The 21,601-nt window shown below is 33.2% G+C and overlaps 1 protein-coding gene across 3 annotated transcripts in view; it reads left to right on the forward strand.

Annotated features, from left to right (window-relative positions):
- The first annotated feature begins 3,088 nt into the window (after positions 1-3,088).
- Positions 3,089-21,601, forward strand: part of LOC117106291 (nuclear factor 1 A-type-like) — a 31,110-nt gene continuing 12,597 nt past the window's right edge. The window contains exons 1-4 of one of the 3 annotated variants that reach the window (XM_033247650.1): positions 3,089-3,342; positions 4,222-4,756; positions 10,382-10,579; positions 15,181-15,246. In XM_033247650.1, coding sequence (XP_033103541.1) covers positions 3,322-3,342; positions 4,222-4,756; positions 10,382-10,579; positions 15,181-15,246 — 820 coding nt within the window. In that variant the 5' untranslated portion in view covers positions 3,089-3,321. The remainder of the gene's footprint in view (positions 3,343-4,221; positions 4,757-10,381; positions 10,580-15,180; positions 15,247-21,601) is intronic. The other 2 variants (XM_033247648.1, XM_033247649.1) reach the window with 2 other exon arrangements.

The raw sequence follows: 21,601 nt of genomic DNA on the forward strand, positions 1-21,601 counted from the left end.
GGGTAGGGGCAGATGCGGGCGGTGTTCAACGGTGCAATCGCCCCCACCTAAACTGTATTAAGAAACATTATTCTATTGTATTGTTGATATGAACAAAGTACCTGTATGATTTTGAATGTATGAGAGTGCAATTTCTGGGCACCTAGAGGTCCACATTATCAACATTTTCGCACCTCAGCCCCAAAATTGGGCCTGAGGTCGTGTGGACTCTCACGCACCCCCTACCGCCAAATCATGCATCCGCCCCAGTGGGTCCCGAAGAACTTTGGCCAGGGGCCTTGCCTCAAGTCTTTCGTTATCAATTGCGTGATTGTCGAACAAGCAGTGTCACTATTATTAAAAAAGAAAAAGTGCAAGAAGCTACGATATTGATGTCATAAGAACAGGAGATCGGAATCTTAAAACTACTTTTGATAAGGAATGATGATGATGATGATAATGACGATGATGGCGATGATGAGGATCAGTGGCGGATCCAGAAATTCAAAATAGAGGGGCCCGAGGAGGTACTTTAAAAAATGGAGGAGCTGTATGCCTACTACCTCAGCCCCATGGTTGGGGCTGATTTGTGATTATGGCACCTCTAGATGGCTGGAAATTGCACTCTCAGACATCAAATTTTAATATAATTTTCTTTACATTTTTTATTTTTAAATTTTGAACAATTTAAGGGGTGGGGGATGCCCCCCCCCCCTTGAATCCGCATTATGACGATGATACGACGATGATATGAGGATGATGATGATGAGGATGATGATAATGATAATCTTCCATATTCAAGGTGACTGTACCAATGCTCCTGTAGTTTTGCCTGGTCTGCAGTTATCAGGTCTTAATTTTGATGCATAAAACGTTTTACTGTAGGCCTTTGTGTGTTACCGTACGGTACCGTACCTTTTTAGAATGAATACAGCATTCACGCTTGTGGCGAATTATAGAATGAAAATTAAAACGTGCAAGTATGCCAATTCGACTTAAATTGTATTTGCTATAATATGCGATCCATTCGCTAAAACAATACCTATAACAAGAAATGACTGCAAATATCAATATTTACAATCATCAGTTGTATTCTGATTATGTTTAAATAACATCTCTAAATAAAGAGAGATTTGAGAGGCCTCTTGCTAGTGTTTGACGATCCGTTAGCCTAGGCCTGTGTACATATATAAATTTTAGTTGTGAGTGTATAATGTATATGGTACCAGACACATAGCAGTCCTGTTATATAGCCTAAGTGAAAATCGTATTTATAAGAATGAAATTATAATTTCCAATGAAATTCAGATCAAACTGAACTGATTACGTTTTCACACTGATTTTAAGAGACATCAATAATTCGTTGCCTAAAATGATTACCATACATCCAATTTATTGGTCATTATTGTAAAAGATAGGCCTAGACTCTTGTTTCTGGTAATTAATGAGGAAACTATGCCAATCCAATATTTACACCCCTCCCCCTCCCCCCTCCCCCAATCTAACAAAAATAATTAATTTTATGTCAATTGCTTTTCACAAACTATCCCCCGGCGGGGGATAGTTTTTCACCAAAGTTTTAACTGTTGTTTATTTTGTTGTACTGTGCTGATTACTTTTTGTTGTTGTTATTGTAATATGTGTTTGCAGGACCATATTGTAAAACAGCGGTAAGATCTCGCCTGTATATGTTATCCTGCCCAAATATGTTTTTTTTAAAAATAAAAGTATACCGCATGAAAAATTTCAGATTTAATACCTTCTTATGCATCGTGTGATATGCGGTAGTAAACTGGGCCGGACACATTTGCTGGAGCTCACTCCCTCCCCCAAATATCCATATCTTATTGCCCCCGTGTTTGTGTGTGTAAGCATGTAAAGTACCGGTAGTTCTAGCAAAGTCGTTCCTTAAAAGTGCCACTCCTTACAACGTGCCCCTGAATGTACCCTCCCCCTCGCCGCTAATCTCCCCGAACATAAGCTCTCCCCCTTAAATAAGGTCGTGGGGAGTACATGTCTTCCTCGGGATGAGGAATGAACGAAAATGGGGTACAGCCTAACAAAAACGAAAAACAAATGCATCTATAATAATAATTTAATACATATAAAACTTCTTTTTCTCTTTTGTCGGGAAGTAGAACTCAATTTCACTCGAACAATCTAGGCATATATTAAACTAAAGTATAATGTAATTGAAATCTTCAGAGGGAGCATCATCAATAAGAACATGTACTCTAATAATTTGTTCTTGACATTTCTCTTGAACTTAGGTTTTTACGCTCAATTGTTAATTTTTAACTTTCTTGATACTGTATTTTTCCGTTCTTTTCTGTTTTAATATTTATAGACAGGCTTACAAAAGTAAACATAAGAATAAGTAAATTTTATAAATAGACGTGCCTATAACACAAGAGAACATAATATATATATATTTTTTAATGGAATGAATAGGCCTAGGTAATTTTAATCCTGTTTTATCCGACTAAACCTAATTAAATGAAAGACTCGTCGCGTTGCAAATTAGACACCCACACACGCACTCTCTACACAAATATTAAGCATGCGTACTTTGCGCAAACACCATCAAGGGATACCGTAGTCACGAACGATATAAAACTAATTTATCCTAAACGAACGTAAATACAACACAGAATCGGAACTGCGTGTTTTCTGCCCTTGATCTACATTTTCCTCTCATTTGCCGCTCTTTGTAGCCCTCGTGATTCTAAACGTTTCTCCGTTAAGTTCAACGTCCGCAGTCAAACTCATAAGAAAATGCACCAAAACTTTGCTTATAGACTTGCTTACTATCCAATTCACTCAAAATATAGCGTAAAGGGAATATGGTTGGCTTTATTTTGGCCTTTTTATATACTATTCAAGCGTTATATGATAATAACCTTGGATTACTGAGGTTTTATTAGTAAATTTATATTCAAAACATTGTGATCACTTCTCAATTCTTGTTACTGACTCAACTGAGTTCTTAGCCTGTAAGATTGTGACATGCCAATCACTTACGCAAATATCAACCCGCCCCCTTCTTTCATTGGCTGGCGATTACGCATCAGCTCATTTTTATGCTAATAAGATAGGGGATCTCTGAAACGTAAGCAAAACAAAGCGCTCGATTGCAACATACACAATTTCTACTACGCCATAGCTACGAAAGAGGTATACATTCTACATAAAGAACATTTTAGTGGATTTGTTCCAAGGATTCGGAGCCAAAATCGGCTGTGTTTGAAAGAATAGAATTTTAGGAAACACGAGGCAGACACGGAGCGAGCCAAGTTGGATTACTCTTGTGATGAGAACGACCTGAGAGGAGAATCTAGACCCATGCATACAATCATGTCTATGGTAAGGACTTCGTTGGATTGTTTACATTTTATCGTCGGTTGAAAAACTGAGAAGGGTTGGAAATTGTAAATCCTACATTCATATACTTCTTTTTCTATATGAAATATATCACTGAGTATCATAGTGCAATGTAGTTTGTAAGTTACTGTTTTAAATTTAGACTTAGAGGCACAGCCAAGCCTAGCAAGCTGACCATGCCATACCTGTCTGTAAACATGATGATCGTTGATGTTGTGAACAACGTGGTACGGCTCACGCACCGAAAGCATTTCAAGTAGTATTTTCTGTGGCCTAGATTTCAGAACACACTACCCAGCTTTTTAGTTCTAACCACATTGAAGGGGATATATCCTATAGTATAGGCCTATTTGATATAGTAGCCTTAAATGTATGTGCACATATTTGTTTTCAAACACTTTCGTGTAATGTTTATTTACAAACAAACAAAACTCTACTTTACTAGGCTAGGCACATGTACACAATGCAGAGTCAATGCGTGGCTGTACCATGATGTGGCTCTGCCAACATACTGTACTTAAAAACAGGCTTAAGGTTTTGGAAAATCTGGTCTTTGTACTCGTGGTAACAAATAAAGCAACAAGAGTACTGCTGAAAATTTTAATGGTGTAATTAATATATGATTAAACAGCTTTCATGCAAAAGGAGTACAGTATATTTATTTTAAAGTACAATGTTCCTACCTCTAAGTTAGTAGAGAACTTGTAAGTATATGGAGCTAAAATTCCAATAATAGCAAAAAAGCATAGCTTTTTATATTGAATCATTGTACAGTATACTTGATCGTACCCATTATCACTCTGAAAATGCCATATTATTAATAGAGGACTTCATGTATGCTTATTTTTTTTTTATACATAGGATGAGTTCCACCCTTTCATCGAGGCCTTATTGCCACACGTTAGGGATTTTTCTTACGTGTGGTTTAATCTCCAGGCCCGTAAACGCAAGTACGTCAAAAAGCATGAGAAACGAATGACACAAGATGAAGAACGTCAGACAAAAGATGAGTTAATGAACGACAAACCAGAACTGAAACAGAAATGGGCTTCAAGATTATTGGCAAAGTTACGGAAAGATATAAGGCCAGAGTTCCGTGAGGATTTTGTATATACTGTTACTGGCAAAAAGTTACCGTGCTGTATTCTGAGCAACCCAGACCAGAAAGGCAAAATGCGAAGAATTGACTGTTTAAGGCAGGCTGATAAAGTCTGGCGTTTGGACCTTGTAATGATTGTCTTGTTCAAAGCTATTCCACTCGAGAGTACAGATGGAGAACGTCTGGTGAAGTCTTCCGCCTGTGGTAATCCTTCTCTCTGCGTTCAACCTTACCACATCAGTGTTAGCGTGAGAGAACTGGATTTATACCTAGCCAACTTTATTATGCAGTCTCCTGGTGAGTTTTTAAAAAGAGTTAATATCAGAAACATAAACCATGTTCACATTGGACTAATTTTACACAAGATATGAAGGGTAACTTTACATTACATGCTGGTTAAAAAGTTACAGTGCTCTTCGCACTAGTATTTAAACTAGCTTTAAGCAACAGATAATAGGATTTTGTGCATGTGTGGTCAGTCTATTAGTGGGTAGTGAGCGCAGTATTCATGCTGTTTTCATTGAACTTTTATGCTTGTGAAAAATCTTCCTGGTTATTTCACCACTGGGTTATTTCAAATTACGGGGAGCGAACTGTGTGTTTTTATTTTGAAATACTGAATGTTTACCATTTTATACCATTTCTGAAAAATAGGCACTAAATTAAATATGGTTTATCAGGTTTTGTTGTTGCTTGTTGTTACCTACAATGTTAGGTTTGACTTGTTAACTATATACTTTGACTATTCTATACAGTTCTTATCACTGTTGGAACTACCCAATCCAACTTTACTGTTTAAAGAGGCTAATTATACAGATTTGCACATTTAGATGATGCGGACACAGTTTTCATAAACTGTGGATTGGCACCGTAGTAACAGAGCTGAATGTTATTTACGCTCATTACAGTACATCAGATCGTTTTAAGCTAGCCTTTCCTACATTTGCTACTGTTTTTAGCAAGCCAGTATCAGTATTGAATTGACTATAGTATTGTATACACGCTTCGTCCTCCCCTTCGGTTAATTGGTTCTTATTCAGTGTCATTGTACTCCTGATCCGGCTGGTTGTAATATCTACAAGAAGCCTGTACTGGTCTAGCTGCTAGTAACACATGCAGGCTGTAGGCTTCCACTCTTCATAGTAATTTTTCTGGAAAGCTCTCAGCTGATGTTAGGTATTCCCCGTTGACCTAATTTTGACTTGGATTCACTCCAAGCTTAACAGCTCTAGAGGCAAGGCAAATGTATTCACTGTACAAGACGACTATGCAAGCTAAACTATTGATCTATGTATCAGACCTAACAATGTATAATAATAAAGGAATCGTGCTGTATAAAATTGATATCTTGGCAAAGACTGAGGATTGTGTTAATCTTGTACAATTGTCATGTAACAGGAGATTGTAAGACCCTGAACCATTCTTAACCAATGCAACCTTGGCTGGTAATTGTGTGTTATTAGTTTGTGGTGAAAAATGACACAATAAATTTGAAGTCTCCTTAATTATGAAATTACCAACAGCAGTTAAGGGGAATGAAACAAATCGCTTCATTTAAACTATTTTTTATCATCTACATTATCATCACTACATGATTTTTCGTATTGTCCTGCTACTTAAGACAAATAACAAATGGCTTATATTTCAGGATGAATTTATTTATTGAAAAATACTTTTAAAGTTATTAAATATGCCCAGTCTATATTTAGAATCAATAAAAATAATATCTTTGTCACCTCTGTCTGCCTACTGTTTATCATGTATAAAATATTCTAATATCATAGGCCTACAAATATTATTAATAATATACAGTACATGCTCAAAGCATTTCATTAGTTAATGTGTGGTTTTAATTGTTTGTCATTTTTTAAATGTTAAAAATTGTATGTTTTAAACATTCAAAATTGTAATGCATGCTATATAATCTACTGCACTACAATACTATATTATTTAAGATTTTATAATGCTAACAATTTTTCTTTTACTATTCATATTTCTACTGATTAAACTTCCACTTTAAAATAAATTTTGATTAAAGCAATAATTAATAATATTAAATAAATTATAGTGAAAGTCATTTCAACTATAAATCCACCTTTGATAAAGTGCCAAAAGCAAGGGTGAAAATCAACTAAATACGGCTGTACGTAATATTTAAAAATGTTTTAAAAACTGTTTTGAATTACTGTTGTTGGCTTCTTCATATTAATCCTAATATTGTAGGTCATTGTGAATGATACAGCCCCTTTTAAATTTACTAAATAAAGAAAAACGTCAATAGTTAATGTTTATTTAAGCTTACCTAAATACTGTAATTTTTTTTAGTTATTTTAGCCTTCAATTTCAAAATTATAATAATTGAATTTGAAATTTACAATTTTTTTGCATAATTGATGATCTTTGCTAAGTGGAGGTTTAAACTGGATCTTGAATCCTTTTGAATGAGTACAGATTTTATTGAATATTTGATGGCTTCCAAATTGTAACAAGTGCAGGTTTAGTATTGAAATTAACGCTCATAGTTAAATCAGTGTAGAGTATAAAGCAAATAACTTTTTTTGCACTAATGTGACTAAAATTACAAGCTTCGTTAAAAGATACTTGAGTAAATGTAATCCACTGTTGCACACAATGGTCCTCGAGATTCTGAGTACTTTCAGAATATGGGGAACTAAGATTTTGTACTTGTTCAGGATGTCACCTTTGACTTTGATTCCTTTTAGCTTCCAATCAGATGATGGCTGATGTCACCAAGGTTAAGCCTTGTGATTTTCAACTACTTGCACATCAAAAAGGGACCTTCTACAAAGTTATGACTGTGAAGAATTTTCATTTTTTCTGGATGAATTATTAATAACTTACCTTTATTGTTTATAAAATCAATAAAAATACTACAGGTATAGTAAGAAGAATTTTATATAATATAATCATGCTATTAAACACAAAAATTTAAAGTTTGATATAAAAATGAAATGAATGTAAATAATGCAAATGAAAGTATGCAAATTATACTAAATATTGAAATTCTTTTTAGAAGAGCATATTAAGATCTTTAAAATTATGAAATGGCGAGAGATTTTAAGAGATTAAATTACTGTTAGATAATTATAATTAAGTTGATTATATCACAGACTTATGAAAACTGCTGGTTAATTCCTGATTGAGTAATGTATTGTAGTTTTAAGGAAGCATACAGTTATAATATAGGATTAACTTTGGATTTGTGTTATGTTTTTTTACTTTGAACTTGAGAAAAGCCAAGGTTGGATTATGAACTCATACATAATACCTTTGACTTATGACTACGACCTGATCTTAAATTTGGTTAAAAAATTTTTCTTTAACTGTCGACTCTACTCTAGAATAAACTGCTTTTTATTTTCAACTCACCCAATGCTATCAGATTAGCAATGAAACCATTTAATTTATGAAGGGTCATATTTGACATATAAGATTTAACACGAAATGGAGCCATTTCAACCCTAAGTACTGTATGGTGTACTGACAGCAGTGTAAAAACATATATAAGCATATAGGTATATATATATATATATATATATATATATATATATATATATATATATATATATATACATTCAACACTTACTGTGTATGACGCAAATTTTCGGTCCGTCTGGACCTTCTTTAGGTGTAGTCCGATCGTCGTCTGAACCAATCAGTTTGTCTCCCGTTTTCGCATAACATGTTACATTTAACTATACGGAGTAGTGGTTATTCATGAGTATGGTAAATAATTCATGACATCATACCACTGTTCCTTTATATTATAGGCTATGGTAGAATTCGATAAAATGTATAGATGAAAAACGTCAACATATAAGAAAATGCCCACAATAATAATACATAGCCACAAGACATTTTCACTCGTATCCTGTGCTTATAGTTTACAATGTTTGTGCCTTGTTGATGTGAGGGATTTATCTTTAAAACTCAAAATAGATATGGGATACCTCTCTACACTACAGGACAAGCGTATAGATATAGTAATACATAGACATCAGTTGCCCTCCCCCACACTGTTAAGTGGATGTTATGAAATTATGACCTGATAAAATAATAAGCATGTGACCTTGTATTCGATGGTGCTTGTGATTTCAACCTGTCCAGTATGACACACCTTATGCTGTACACCTGTTGACAAATGCTGTATATTTTGGGACTCCTGGGAAATCCATGTTTTATTTTGATTATGTCGATAATGCAATAAAGACATTGCAACCTATTGCAACATTAAATGCAGTTTAAACTTTCGATATATAGTACTATGCTATAGCATATTCTAGTTATGTATTCAAACTTTTAAAAGAATTTTAATTTTATTAGTAGTATTATTAGGAAATACTGTGTATTATTTGTAATATTACCAGTATATTATCTATTTATTGTTCTTTAAATTTAAGATCTTTTTAATAGTTTATTTTTTTAGTAATTAATAACATATTTATTGGTTCCAAATTTTATCAGCCAAAATATAATGTTTTACTTTATGACAACAAAAGCAACTTTAATTTCATCTTAAATTTTCTCCCTAATTATGAGGTTATCTGCTTTTGCCTTAATGGATTGAGTACTTATTGGTGACATTCGACTAATGACTCGTTGATAACTCAGTAGTTTAATGGATTGAGCAACTTAATTGTGACTTATCGGATTGATTGGTTTATTTGTAAGTTATTTGATACAAACTTACAGCACTGGCTGTCCTCAAAATTAGCGCCTGAATGCGTCAGTGCTGGGATAAACAACGGTGCCTAGCCAAAGCTTATACTTTTTACATCGTCCACAGCACTCACATTGGTAAAGTGATTTTTTGGTCAAAATTTGCTTTCCATAATAAATTATAAGCTGCCACAGGCTAGTAGTCCATGGTGTTTCCAGAAGTCCTTGCAGAAACAAGTAAAACTTAAAACTTTACAGTATATTGTAGAGTATTTCAGAAATTTTACAGTGCCAGTGGTAGTCACTGATAAAATTGCTAATTACTAATTTTGAGGGCTGGTTGTTGAATTGATGACGTTAGTAACTTATTAGATCAATAGTGACTTATTGGATTGGTGATTTATGTAACTTATTTGTTTGATGAATTATAGTGTGTAGACTTACTGTACTAGTGACTTGTTCAATTGTATGTCAATAATGATGTGCAAAAATTAGTTGTTTTTTACACCATAGGTGATGACTCTTCCAGCTTATCTTTCCAGCTGGTATTTAGATATCCTCTTTAAATAAATGAAAAAATAAATAAAATACACGTGTTTTCTAAACTAAATCTTAAATTACAAGGCTTAGAGAGGAGGTGTGATTTATTTGTGAGAGAAAGATTTGAAGCCAGGGCCCTGGGGATGGAAAGGCAAGCATCTTAATCATGGTATACATTTCCACTTCAAGTTTTAAAGTGTTTGTTGGGATGTTACTCCTAGAAAGTATTATTATTATTTCCATGTATATCACACCTGAAATATATTGAGGATGCCTGATTACATTGTTTGTGGCTGTACAGCTATACTATAGAACTAGATGTGTTGTTTTCGTTACTTTCCAGCAATTAAGAGGCAGTAGAAGATATATTAATATTAATGTAGTAAGATTCAGGTTGATGAATATGAACAAATTGCTGTGTCATTTGACAACAAATCAGTAGACTGGTTTTGGCAAGTATTTTCAGGCTTGATCAGATGTCAAATGTCATTGTTAAATAGGTCAATGAGTGACCTATATTGCATTGTGAAGTCTTCTCATCATGTTATTGTATCCCAATTTTTATTTGTATCTTTTTTTTTATCAATGCAATTTGTGTTATCAATATTATTATTTGAAAGCTTCTGCTAAAATGTCCACTTTTCCGTATGTTCTATAATTCAACTGTCTTATTTTGTCTGTTTTATGTTTTATCTTTCAAAGACCCTGATGCACAAACAAACCTTGACGATTCTACTACTACTACAACCAACAACACACGTTACCACAACTTGCCAACACTCCATACTCCAATCCAGCACCATTCGCCCATTGAACAGGCCTATAATGCCCTGCCCACCACCAGGTTCGGACAGCAAATGCTCCCCGTCACCATCCACAATGACACTTCATACCCGCAATGTAAGTGTTGCGCCCATATTTGGCTAAATACTATAGTATTTAAAAAAACATGGTGAAAATAGTAAACACATAAAATACATAGATATCTAATATATTCGAGAACTATATTTTAATATCGTCACCCACTAATTCTGTTCTCTGCATGTGTTAATAAATGTCAAACTATCAAGGTCTTTCAGGTGGTTTTGACATCACTAATATTTCAACCACTCTGGACATAATGCAAGATTTTGGACTAATAGCTTATCTTAATAATTTTATTTTATTGATAAAATTCCATTTATATTCAGTTTGTCATATGGTTTGTCATCAATATGCACGGTTAATGGCAACTACATGTTGATTTTGTTGCTACTTATATATTTATTATAAATTTGTTTTTGTTTTTTGTTATTTTTGATCAGAATGGATTTCTTTAATCGCAACTTTTTCAGTGAAAAAAATACATCTGTTTTGCATTTCTTTGAGGCTTATAGCACAATGTTCATTAACTACAGTATATTCATAATTATATATTAAGATTAATTAAACATTTAGTAATAAGAACAATACTGTAATTAAAATTTTTTTTTAATCTGTAAGGCTGTTCAGCCTACAAAATGGGAGCTCATTTGTAACCTATCATGTTGGCACATTAGGGTATTCATTCAGCAGCATGTTATAAAAATAGATATATAACTGAAACATAAAAATAAGTGGTGGCAGGGATTCAAAAGTGGACTGCATCTCATACCTGGCACTGTTTCAATTCAATTTGTACTCTCAAACACAGGTTTCCTCTAGTGATATACCCATACACCTTTGTAATTTGATATTGCTAAATTTGTATGTGTAGGATGTAAGAATGCAATATCCTGTCAACAGGTATGCACTGGTGAGCTGCCGTTCTTACCTGTGATTTCTGGTTGCGGATGTTGGTTAAATTGCACGTGTTTTGATTTCCTTCAAAGGTCTTCATGTGCTGTTTTTAGGTTTTCTGGGTTTCATAAAATTTTGAATTGTTTTTAGTAACAACACTTTGATAGGAATTTATGTTGTTGCAGGACAAGCATTTTGACAGTACATTAAATGTACCTTAGTGTGTAGTAATATTAATAAATGGTTCTCATTCTCTCCTATAAATGGTAACTCATATTTGTCATCTATAAATAGTAGGCTTAAATTGAAAAACATGGTTCTAAAGTTCAAATGTGTACTGTCATACTGAATGACTGGCCGCATTCGACTGGTCGTCCTTCGTTAAACCATGCCCACCTGCGCAGTTGTAAAATCCTACTTAATGAAGGCGACCAGTTGAATAGAAAACTTAAAGTAAATACTCGACAAAATAAAATGGCTGCATAGTTACTGCGATACACGTTGCGTAATCAAGATTGCTTCAGCTTATGGCCGTATGGGTTTTTTATATAAAAAAATGTTTTCATCCAGTTTTTAATTCTGTTAGCCTACAATTATTTTTTTACTTCATGTGGGTAAATATTATAATTTTTATTTTCTGAAATTTAATGTAAATTATATTAACGCAAATTTTTATTTTTAAACTGACCAATCGGCCATGTTTGTTTTTGTCACGTGGATAACTTAATGTTATCCACGCACTCTGGTTGCGTTAATTTTTGTTGCTAACAAAGTCTATTTTATGAACCAGTCAAATGAAAATAATATTCAATGAAAAATCGTAGTCAACGAAATGAACCAGTCGAATAAACCCGGTGGTACGTTCTGTGTTCTACTCTATTGTATGTTAAACTGTTTAAGGAATTTTATGACTGATGTCTCTTGATTCATGGAATTGATCCTGCGCAAATATTATGGTTGATTTGTTGTGTTGTTTATGTTTATTTCCTTATCAAATATTGATTATATATGATTAACATATATATAATGTTAACATATTTTAATAGAATTTGATTAGCATATGTTGATTAATTATTGGGCAACAATGATGCTGGCTGGGCTACTGAGAAAGAATAACATTGTAGTTCCAAATTGAAAGTGATCCCAGCAGAGAGGCATAAAGTGCATTATGGATTTACTGTATTTTGTTTTTGGTAATTGGGCCTAGTTAACGCAAAGGTCGTCACACCCGGGTCACAATTATTCACACCCTGCTGCTTTCTTCTCTTGCGACCTTGTAATATTTCTTGGAAAAACCAATGCTAATTCATTCCACAGAGAAATCAAGATGTCAAGACCCTTTACTGAAGTGTGCCTCCCGTTTTAAAAAGTATTGTTTCTGTCGGAAGCATTCCTGTATTGTTCCCTTGTAGGAAAATCCTATTCTTTTATGTGTCCTAAATTTGTTACAATAACTTCCGTTCATTTCCTTAGTTATTTTTTGGTCACTGGTGTTCATTTACAATGTTCCTTTGTTCAGTAGTTTATTGTACTATACCCACTAATGATGATCTGCCGCAAATAGTTAACAGCGTTATGTAATGCTTCTCCTACTTATGTGTATCCCTTAAGTAAGACTTTGTTTATACCTTGTTTAGCGAATAAGCTGAACGCAAATATTGATGATTTCGAATAAAAATAAAATTTTATTTTTGGCCAATTAGCGCACCTGCACCCCCCCCCCCCCAAACAAAAAAAATGATTTTTGTTTTTATTTTTATTACGCCCAGCTGCCTTGAAATCTCCAAAGATAAAATATGTATATTTCTTCCTAATTATATGAATTTGAAGCATTTAACATCCAATTTTACATTCACCAATAAAATTTTATTTTTATTTTCTCCTCCGTCTGGATGTTTTTGGCAAAACTATTTGCTAAATAAGAAAACAAAATTTTATTTTTATTTTTACTCCGCCCTCCTCTGATGATCTTTAACAAAATAAGTACGCGAAACAAGGAATAAAAAATGTCTTGCCTTATGCAAATTTAATTTTTAGACGTCACAATGTCTTACTTGAGTTTTGCACCACTTTTCTTTCTAGAATACAGAGTGTTCTTCCTCATCAAGAAAAACTTAATTTTATGTTTTGTTTTTTTTTACTTTTCATGGTTGTAAAATCATCGTAGAATTATCCACTATACTGTAGGAATTCTTAGTGTTACATTCCATGCGAAATTAAGCATCATTTAACCATAATTCTTCTAATTGGCCCATTTGATATTGGTTAAGTGGTTATTAGTTCTGGTAACGACTAGGTAGTTATCCATAGCATAGCTAACCCTCACCTTGGCCTACATATTGGTATCTACTAACGCTCTTGTGCATTCAACATCTTTAGATTTCACCTACTTCGCGATGACCTGTGCATAAGGTTCGCTGATTAAGTGCAAAATCATGATATCCGTGAACAGGAACCAGGTGCAAAACATCTATGAATAAGATTCATAATTCAGCTTAGTTTTGAACAATTAGTTTGTAGTTAAGCTTGTTTTTTTCTCCCAACAATAATTTACTATTAAACAATTTCAAAATAGTTTTGATCAAAAGAAATTTAATAAGTATGCACTAAAAACTAGTAATTGCCAAAATTGGTCAAGTTGGGAGGGAAAGGTGTTTCATTGCCAGTTTAATGATGTTTTCACAGTTGTTCCAATTTCATTCATTTTAGTAAGTAGCTTTATACCAACATTTTATATCTTATGCCGGGGCCGATCTTGGTGATTCTGCATTTCCCAACTACCTTTCTACCTGTTTCTTAAGTTTTAGACTTTAACAACATTCCATTCCAAATTTCTAGTTTTTCTTGTTTGAGATCTTCATGGATTATGAATCAGGTACTAATATTACATGTCCATTCTTCACTAATGAATTATTCATAACTTTTCAATGAATCAGTGGTTCATGTATTAAATTATTCATTATTCTTATAATTTATGTTGATTGCTAAGCCAGGAGATTACAGAGATGCTTTATCTCTGGCTTAGTATCGCTAATTAAAGTTCTGTGGCAATATGGTTAGCTGGGAATTAGGCTGTGTAATTGTAAGTTAGTCTTCTTTATCTATGATTCCCTAAGCTTATCTGATCAATATTCAATCATGTACTTTCACTATTATTCCCTTATGAATAATCAACAAGTTATTTTAGTAGTAATTCATCAGTTCATAAGATTTATTGTGTATTGTTGTCAGCTCATACCAACATGAAAGCTTCCTTATCAATAAATTTACAAGACTTCCTAATGTAAAGAAAATTAAAAAAAAGTTTTTCTTTAAAAATAATACATACTCCAACAAAAGAACACACCATTGGTCAGCATCAGGAATATTATTGCCAATTTTTTTTTCAAAAATTTCCCAAAATGTTTACAATTAAATTAATGTTTTTATAACAGAAACACTTTCCGAGATAAATTTTATTTTTTGATACACTAATTTTTTGTGTGCTCTATACTACATAGTATTTGTAGCGACCTCGCTGAGAGTAGAATTCAGTTTTTGTTGATCTAGTGTTCAGTAATATTAAAATTTGGGAGGATACTTGAAGCATTATGAGAAATGTGTATTAGTAACATCCAAATGTATACAATTGCACAACCAGATAAAATTAAAATATTTTTTAATCGTATTTGTAATAATATTATATATCAAGAAGTATAACATTAGATTGTAAACTTGATTGTTTTTTTTTTGTTGATTTTCAGATCGTCCACCAAGTGATTCAAGTGAAAGCTTATCGGTAACAAGTGGTAGTGAAACAGATTACCGTGGTGAGATATTTTTCAGACTCAGATATTTTAAAATTAATATAAAACCATTAAAATAGATAAAATAATATTAAATTTTCCATTATACAAAGAACAGTTGCAAATAAGTTATATAGTACTATTATATTGGTATTTAAACTAGCTCCAAAGGACTCTTTTTTTTTAATATGTTGTACAAAAGGGTGCTTTTACGAAGAACTTGGGAATGGTTAGGTATAGATTTTAATATTAAAAAACTGGGGGAGGGGAAAGGAGTGCAACCACCCTCCTTCCCCCTCCCACCTTTAATAAAGAAACAAGGACTTGTTCAATGTTAATGATTGGCTAAGTTTGTTACACCTGCGTTTTATCATAACCTTGATTCACGTTTCAATGTGATCGTGATTCGATTGAATCTGTTCAGGATCTACTGCCTCCCAGGAGTCTCTTCTTGAGAGTTCATATTGAGCATGATGGAATTATTAGCATTTTATTCCCATTCAACCAGTACACTTTACCACCTGTTTGTAGAAATGTATTGCGGAATGCAAAATATAAGTAACAGGAACACCCATTCGCATACAATGCTCGTTGTAATTATAACTGGCCAATGACATTGATTGTTTCTTTTTTTGGTGGGGTGGAGATTGTGATGATGAGAGCTGGGGGAGTTTTCAATAGCTGATCTCTGTGGATCCATGTTTCTGATTTTTCTATTCACTGTGGGTCATCCCTTGACCTACTTACATTCCCAGTGCTGTGTGCTAATGGTCCCTTATTCTATAAAAGGATGTACATCCATTTGATAGTGATTTGCTATGTACTGGTAGTGCCATGTACATTGTGGTAAGCTACTATATGCCTATACCTCAAAATTACTTTTAAGTTTAAAGTAAAAATGTAAAATGATAAAAGAAACTTAAATTGAAAAGAATTGTCAGTGATTGGAATATCATATAATATACTTACTTATTATTTTATTACTTTTTTTTAATTATTTTATAATTACTATTATTATTATTATTGTTATTGTTTCTCTGACGATACAGAGTAGTATAAAATCTAAGTCATTCTCCCAAAGGCCAACAACCTTATCCTTGTCCTTGAGAAACATCTCCATGCTTAGTTTGTTTCTCCAGTTTCACATATTTTTACTAAAAATGTCACTGTACCCAGTGGAACTATCAACGCCCACGTTTACCTGGAAAAACAGTACCCATGACGATTCTACCATACATCCAGTAATGAGAAGGAAGTGAGAATTTTGTAAAAGTAGATACAGAAACAGCTTGGTGTCTTCCTTTACTTTGTGTTACAAATTTTCTCTGGATATTAAATTCATGGCACATATTACCCAGAAATGGCAAACTCCAAAAATATAGTATTACAGAATTTAACTGTATTTATTTAGATGATTTTTTTTTATAAGAATACATTTTATAAAAACACTGAGGCTGAAATTTGGCTAAAAAAATAAGATCAAAATAAAAACAAATTGAGGCTAAGGTAAAATTTCAGAAGAGGTGTTTATTTATTTTTTAAGTTAAAAAAACCAACCAATCTTATCTGTACCTTATGTGCTGTAGGTGTGGCTATAATGCAATATAATAACGCAATACAGTAATATACTGTACTGTAAAATAATAATTGTCCATCTTTGAAAGGTGTGTAGAATATGAACAAAATAAGAACATCTTGAGCCTGAAATCTGCAAAATAATAAGAACACTGTTCTTATGTATATAAAATATGTGTAGAAAATATATGAAATAATGATAGTAGTCTTGGTACTAACTGCTGATTATCAAAAAGATATTGAAATATCAATAGTAATGAGGATTATGTTGAGAAACAGTAACATTGACAGTATTAACTAATTTATGTTCAGCCAGAAAATAATATATTTCCCTGATCTTTATTGCCAATGTTTCAAATTTCTGTTTGACCCTAACAAGCACCAAGTAAGTCCACATATCAAGTGCCCTGAGCATCTTACATTAGATGAATATGTGCACTATATAAAACTACACTATTATTATTATTATTATTAGAAGCCATTATAGAATAGAAACTTTGAGAATAGCAGCTATGACCATAGGAGTTTTTCAGAACAGCAGTTATCAGAACAGCAGTTATCAGAACAGAATATGAGTATCAGAACAGCAGCTATCAGAATAGGAGTTTTGTCAGATCAGCAGCTATCAGAATAGGTGTGTCAGAACAATAGCTATCAGAATAGGAGTATCAGAATAGCAGCTATCAGATTAGCAGCTCAGAACAGCAGCTATCAGAATAGTAGTATCAGAGCAGTAGCTATCAGAACAGTTAGCTATCAGAATAGGAATATCAGAACAGCAGCTATCAGATGGGAGTATCAGAGCAGCAGCTATCAGAATAGGAGCATCAGAACAGCAGCTATTGGAATAGGAACTATTAGGACAGGAGCCATCAAAACAAGAGAATTAAAAACAGAAGCCATCAGAACAAAGCAATCTAACCACCAGAACAGGACTGTTTAGAACACAAGAAGCTATCAGGTTGCGATTCATTAAAATAAGTATATTGTAAAAATATGTCATCAATAATAATATTTCTTCAGATTAAAGAATCATGTTGACCGGAGTAAACCTATAGACTTATGATTTCATCAGAATCAATATGAATAAACTTTTTTCTCTACTATGGAAGCTACCAGAATGAATATTCTTCAAAAATTAATTGCATAAAGCATGAGTCAGCAGAGTTCGCATGTTATTGCATGAATTTTAATATAATATATACTTGTCAATAATAACCATTGTACAAGGTCATAGGTCACTGTATGTTAATTGCGCATCACTTGACTCAAATCAGTAGTCTCAACAATTTTGTATTGGCTATTATATTAATATATTATCACTCCCTATGTTATTAACCAAATACTGTAACATTTGTTAGGACTTCATAATGTTGTAGCTTCACTTGATTGTTTGTCATGATTTATTTGTATCTCCATGTTGTTGGTCATTACAACATTTGTTAAGTACTCTCCATGTTGTAACTTCACTTGTTGGCCATTATCCCTTGATTGTTGGCCATTATATCATCTGTTAGCATCCCCCATGTTGGTCATTATGTCAACTGTTTTAGCACCCTCCTGGCTGTTGGGTTTTTTATATCGTCTTTTATCATCCCTTTATTATTGGTCATCATTGCATCTGTTATCATTCCCCTTATTTTCAAGTTCATAGCTCTCTTCTTTAATTTCCTGTTTGCATAATATCATTTTCAAGGTCACTTACATGTAGGTCAGAATTATGAACCTTACCTGTATCTTTGTTCAGCCATCCTTATGCACTATAATGCCTGTTGCTCCTTTTATAAACCTTGATCATAACAGACTCAGCTGTCATATAGACCTATGCCAGTGTCTATCAAGAAGAGGTTGGATGGTTGTCCAGTCAGCTGCCATGCTAGATTCTATAAAAATCAATGAGATGGGATCCAATCTGATCTTTTGGGCGAAAGGTGAAGTCCTTGCTTATTGTGCTGAAGACCCCAGTTGAAACCCGGCTGATATTAATGGGAATCTGATGTGAGTTATTTGGGGTGAGGAATAATGTACAGTATTCGTTACACAGGACTGGTGCTGCACTGTCAGGTCTCCTGGGGGTCTAGCCAAAATGATTAAATTTCAAATTTACATTGGATCTCCCATAGATACCCTCTTAAGGAATTTTGATAAGTGAAGTTGTTGCTTGGTGGTTAAGATGCTTGCTTTTTAACCCCTAGTATTCTGTGTTTAATTCCTGCCAAGGAATTATTAAGCTCACTATTTGCTTCCGTAGCCCAGCTGCATGTCGGAATGTACTTGCAATGTATTTTCTGTTTTGTTTAGTAGATAGAAATGTTTTTTTAAGTCAAATTTTGATATTTGAAAGCGCATCTTTACGAAGGCTAGGTAGTCACGGACCACGGCCATACACAATTCAGCACAGTGACGCTGCACTTTATGCGTTATTCTCTTACCTTTACCACCAGCTTACGTATGCATTTCCAAAATATTTTTATTATGCTTTATTTTTTGTTCATAGTTTGAATATAATTGGTCATCAGGTCCTTTTATTCAACCTATTTAATTTTCAATTTTCTACTGTACTTGAATTATTTTTTTCCGAGTGTTGCAATGATTTGATTTTTAAAAATAAAAACATTGGCACTGTATAGCTCACTTCCCCATCATTCTTACGCCCCTTGATAAAAATGGATATTGGGACGACCCTGGAGAGGCCCCCAGATAGACTACATTGTTAAAATCTAAGGCATGTGTTATTACTTAAGTTTTTATCTTTTTGGAGAGTTGGTTTGTTACAACAGGAAGGTTTAATTTAAAGTTCATATTGTTCTGTTAAAACAAGTGAAGGTTATCTGAGCTGGGTTTGCCAGTGAAATACTCCTTTACTAGGTGATGCTCTGATCATGTGTACAAGTTATTGACCCTGTGCATGCAGAATGAAAGAGTGAGTCATATCCTGAAGAAATTAAAACAATGATGGGGAATAGGAGAGTAGCCGTCGACCAGGAAGCATGTAAGGATCATGAGGATGACAAGCGACTCCCTGCGAAGGGCCCCATCTGACTTCAACTCACTTAACAAAGTGTATTGACTTAAAATACACAATGTGCAAATAATAATCCTAACACGCTGTCAATTGTGTAGAATAGAATAATATTAATAACAATACATTAATGATGATTGTTGATCGTTGTTTATTGTATATTAATAACAGTATGATTGTTGATCGTTGTCCATTATATAGAAAAATTAATAACAACACTTTAGTAATGTGTTTGGATTTTAGCCCTAATTTAGCATATCAAACAGATTGAAAGTGTTGAAAGAATTTAATTTAGCTTCAAGCATTGTATAGATGACAAACAAAAAAAAACAAAAAAAAAATTATTATTTTGTACAGTAACACTGGAAACATGGACAAACCATATAGGACCTTCTTTCTTCCTTGCTGAATGTTTTCTATTGGTGGCTAATTATAAAAATGTTTATAAAAATTCACTCAATCAATACAAGGTTGTTGCTACTACTATGGCTTACAAATACAAACAAAAATTTAAAAAACAAGAGACAAACCAAAGTTCTATTAATTTTTTAGGGAAGAACAAACCTACATTAATGTTGTAGTTAGTAATAAGTGCAATGGTGTTTGAACCTACCAGATAGGCCTACTTCCCAAGGACACAGGCAAAATGCACATCGAAAGAGATGAGAGCAACCGCTGTGTTAACCACCAATAATCAAGTTTCTATGTAGAAAATTTCAAGGTCGGTTTTCAAATCCTGTAAAACAACTCAATTTTTTTTTACCACTCACTTTCGTAACAATAGACATAGTTTACAGTAGAGTCCCGTGTTTGGGACGCTCCTATTAAAGGAACGTGGAGACTTTTGGCTTCAAAGTGACAGAAAATATATACGGCCAACCCCTATTCAGGGGGACACATTTATTGTTTCCAAGGGGGTTCCATTAATAGGTATTATTGTAATTCTATTCAGTAGTTAGCAATTGTATGCTTGATATTAAGTGTTACTATCATCAGTGTTACATGTATTATAATGATTAAAAAATATCCCACATAAAAATAAAATAGAAACAAAAAACAAATAGCATGGCAAGTAACCAATTATGAACTTAAATATAGGATTTAAGGACAGGTTGTTATGAAGGGGGTAAATGACCTTGGTAAATATATCTGGCCACCCAAGCTGTTTCCAGTTAACCCAATACAGAGCTAGGCTCCAGAAGTCTAAACCTTCAGCAAGGCCAACTAGTTTTTGACCCTGCACGTGATAGCATGCCCCCTCTAAAACAATGGCCTGTCAATCGCACAAGGTCGTCAACTTCAATGTGGCTGTTTGCCTCTCAAGTTGCTCATCGATTTCGAAACATAAGAAACTTAAAATATATGAAGTATTAAAGATCGTTTTAATTTTTTCATAAATACGTATTTAATAGGAAAAGTATATATGATAATAATCTAAATTTCTGATCATTTAGGTAGCTAAAGATGAATTTGGTATTAATGTCAAAAATACAATAGATGTAATTTTCCAATAATTTAAGATAGGTTATTAAATAATTATTAAATGAATATTTTTTTTTTGTAATTCCCTATTGATTGCTAAGTTTGATTTTATTTTAATATATATTTGGCATTGCATACAAAATTAAAAATATTAAATCACTAATTTCACTTTAGTAAGAATACAAGAAAAGGAAGTTAAAAATACACATTCCAAGAATAGTTGTATCAATAGCATTTTCATGGTTTTATTTCCACTACGAAACAAATTGATCAAGCAATATCACTGTTTGTTTAAATAAA

This window comes from Anneissia japonica, unplaced genomic scaffold, assembly GCF_011630105.1.
Source record: "Anneissia japonica isolate Jap-2015-1 unplaced genomic scaffold, ASM1163010v1 scaffold287767_len825999_cov190, whole genome shotgun sequence".
NCBI lineage: Eukaryota > Metazoa > Echinodermata > Crinoidea > Comatulida > Comatulidae > Anneissia > Anneissia japonica.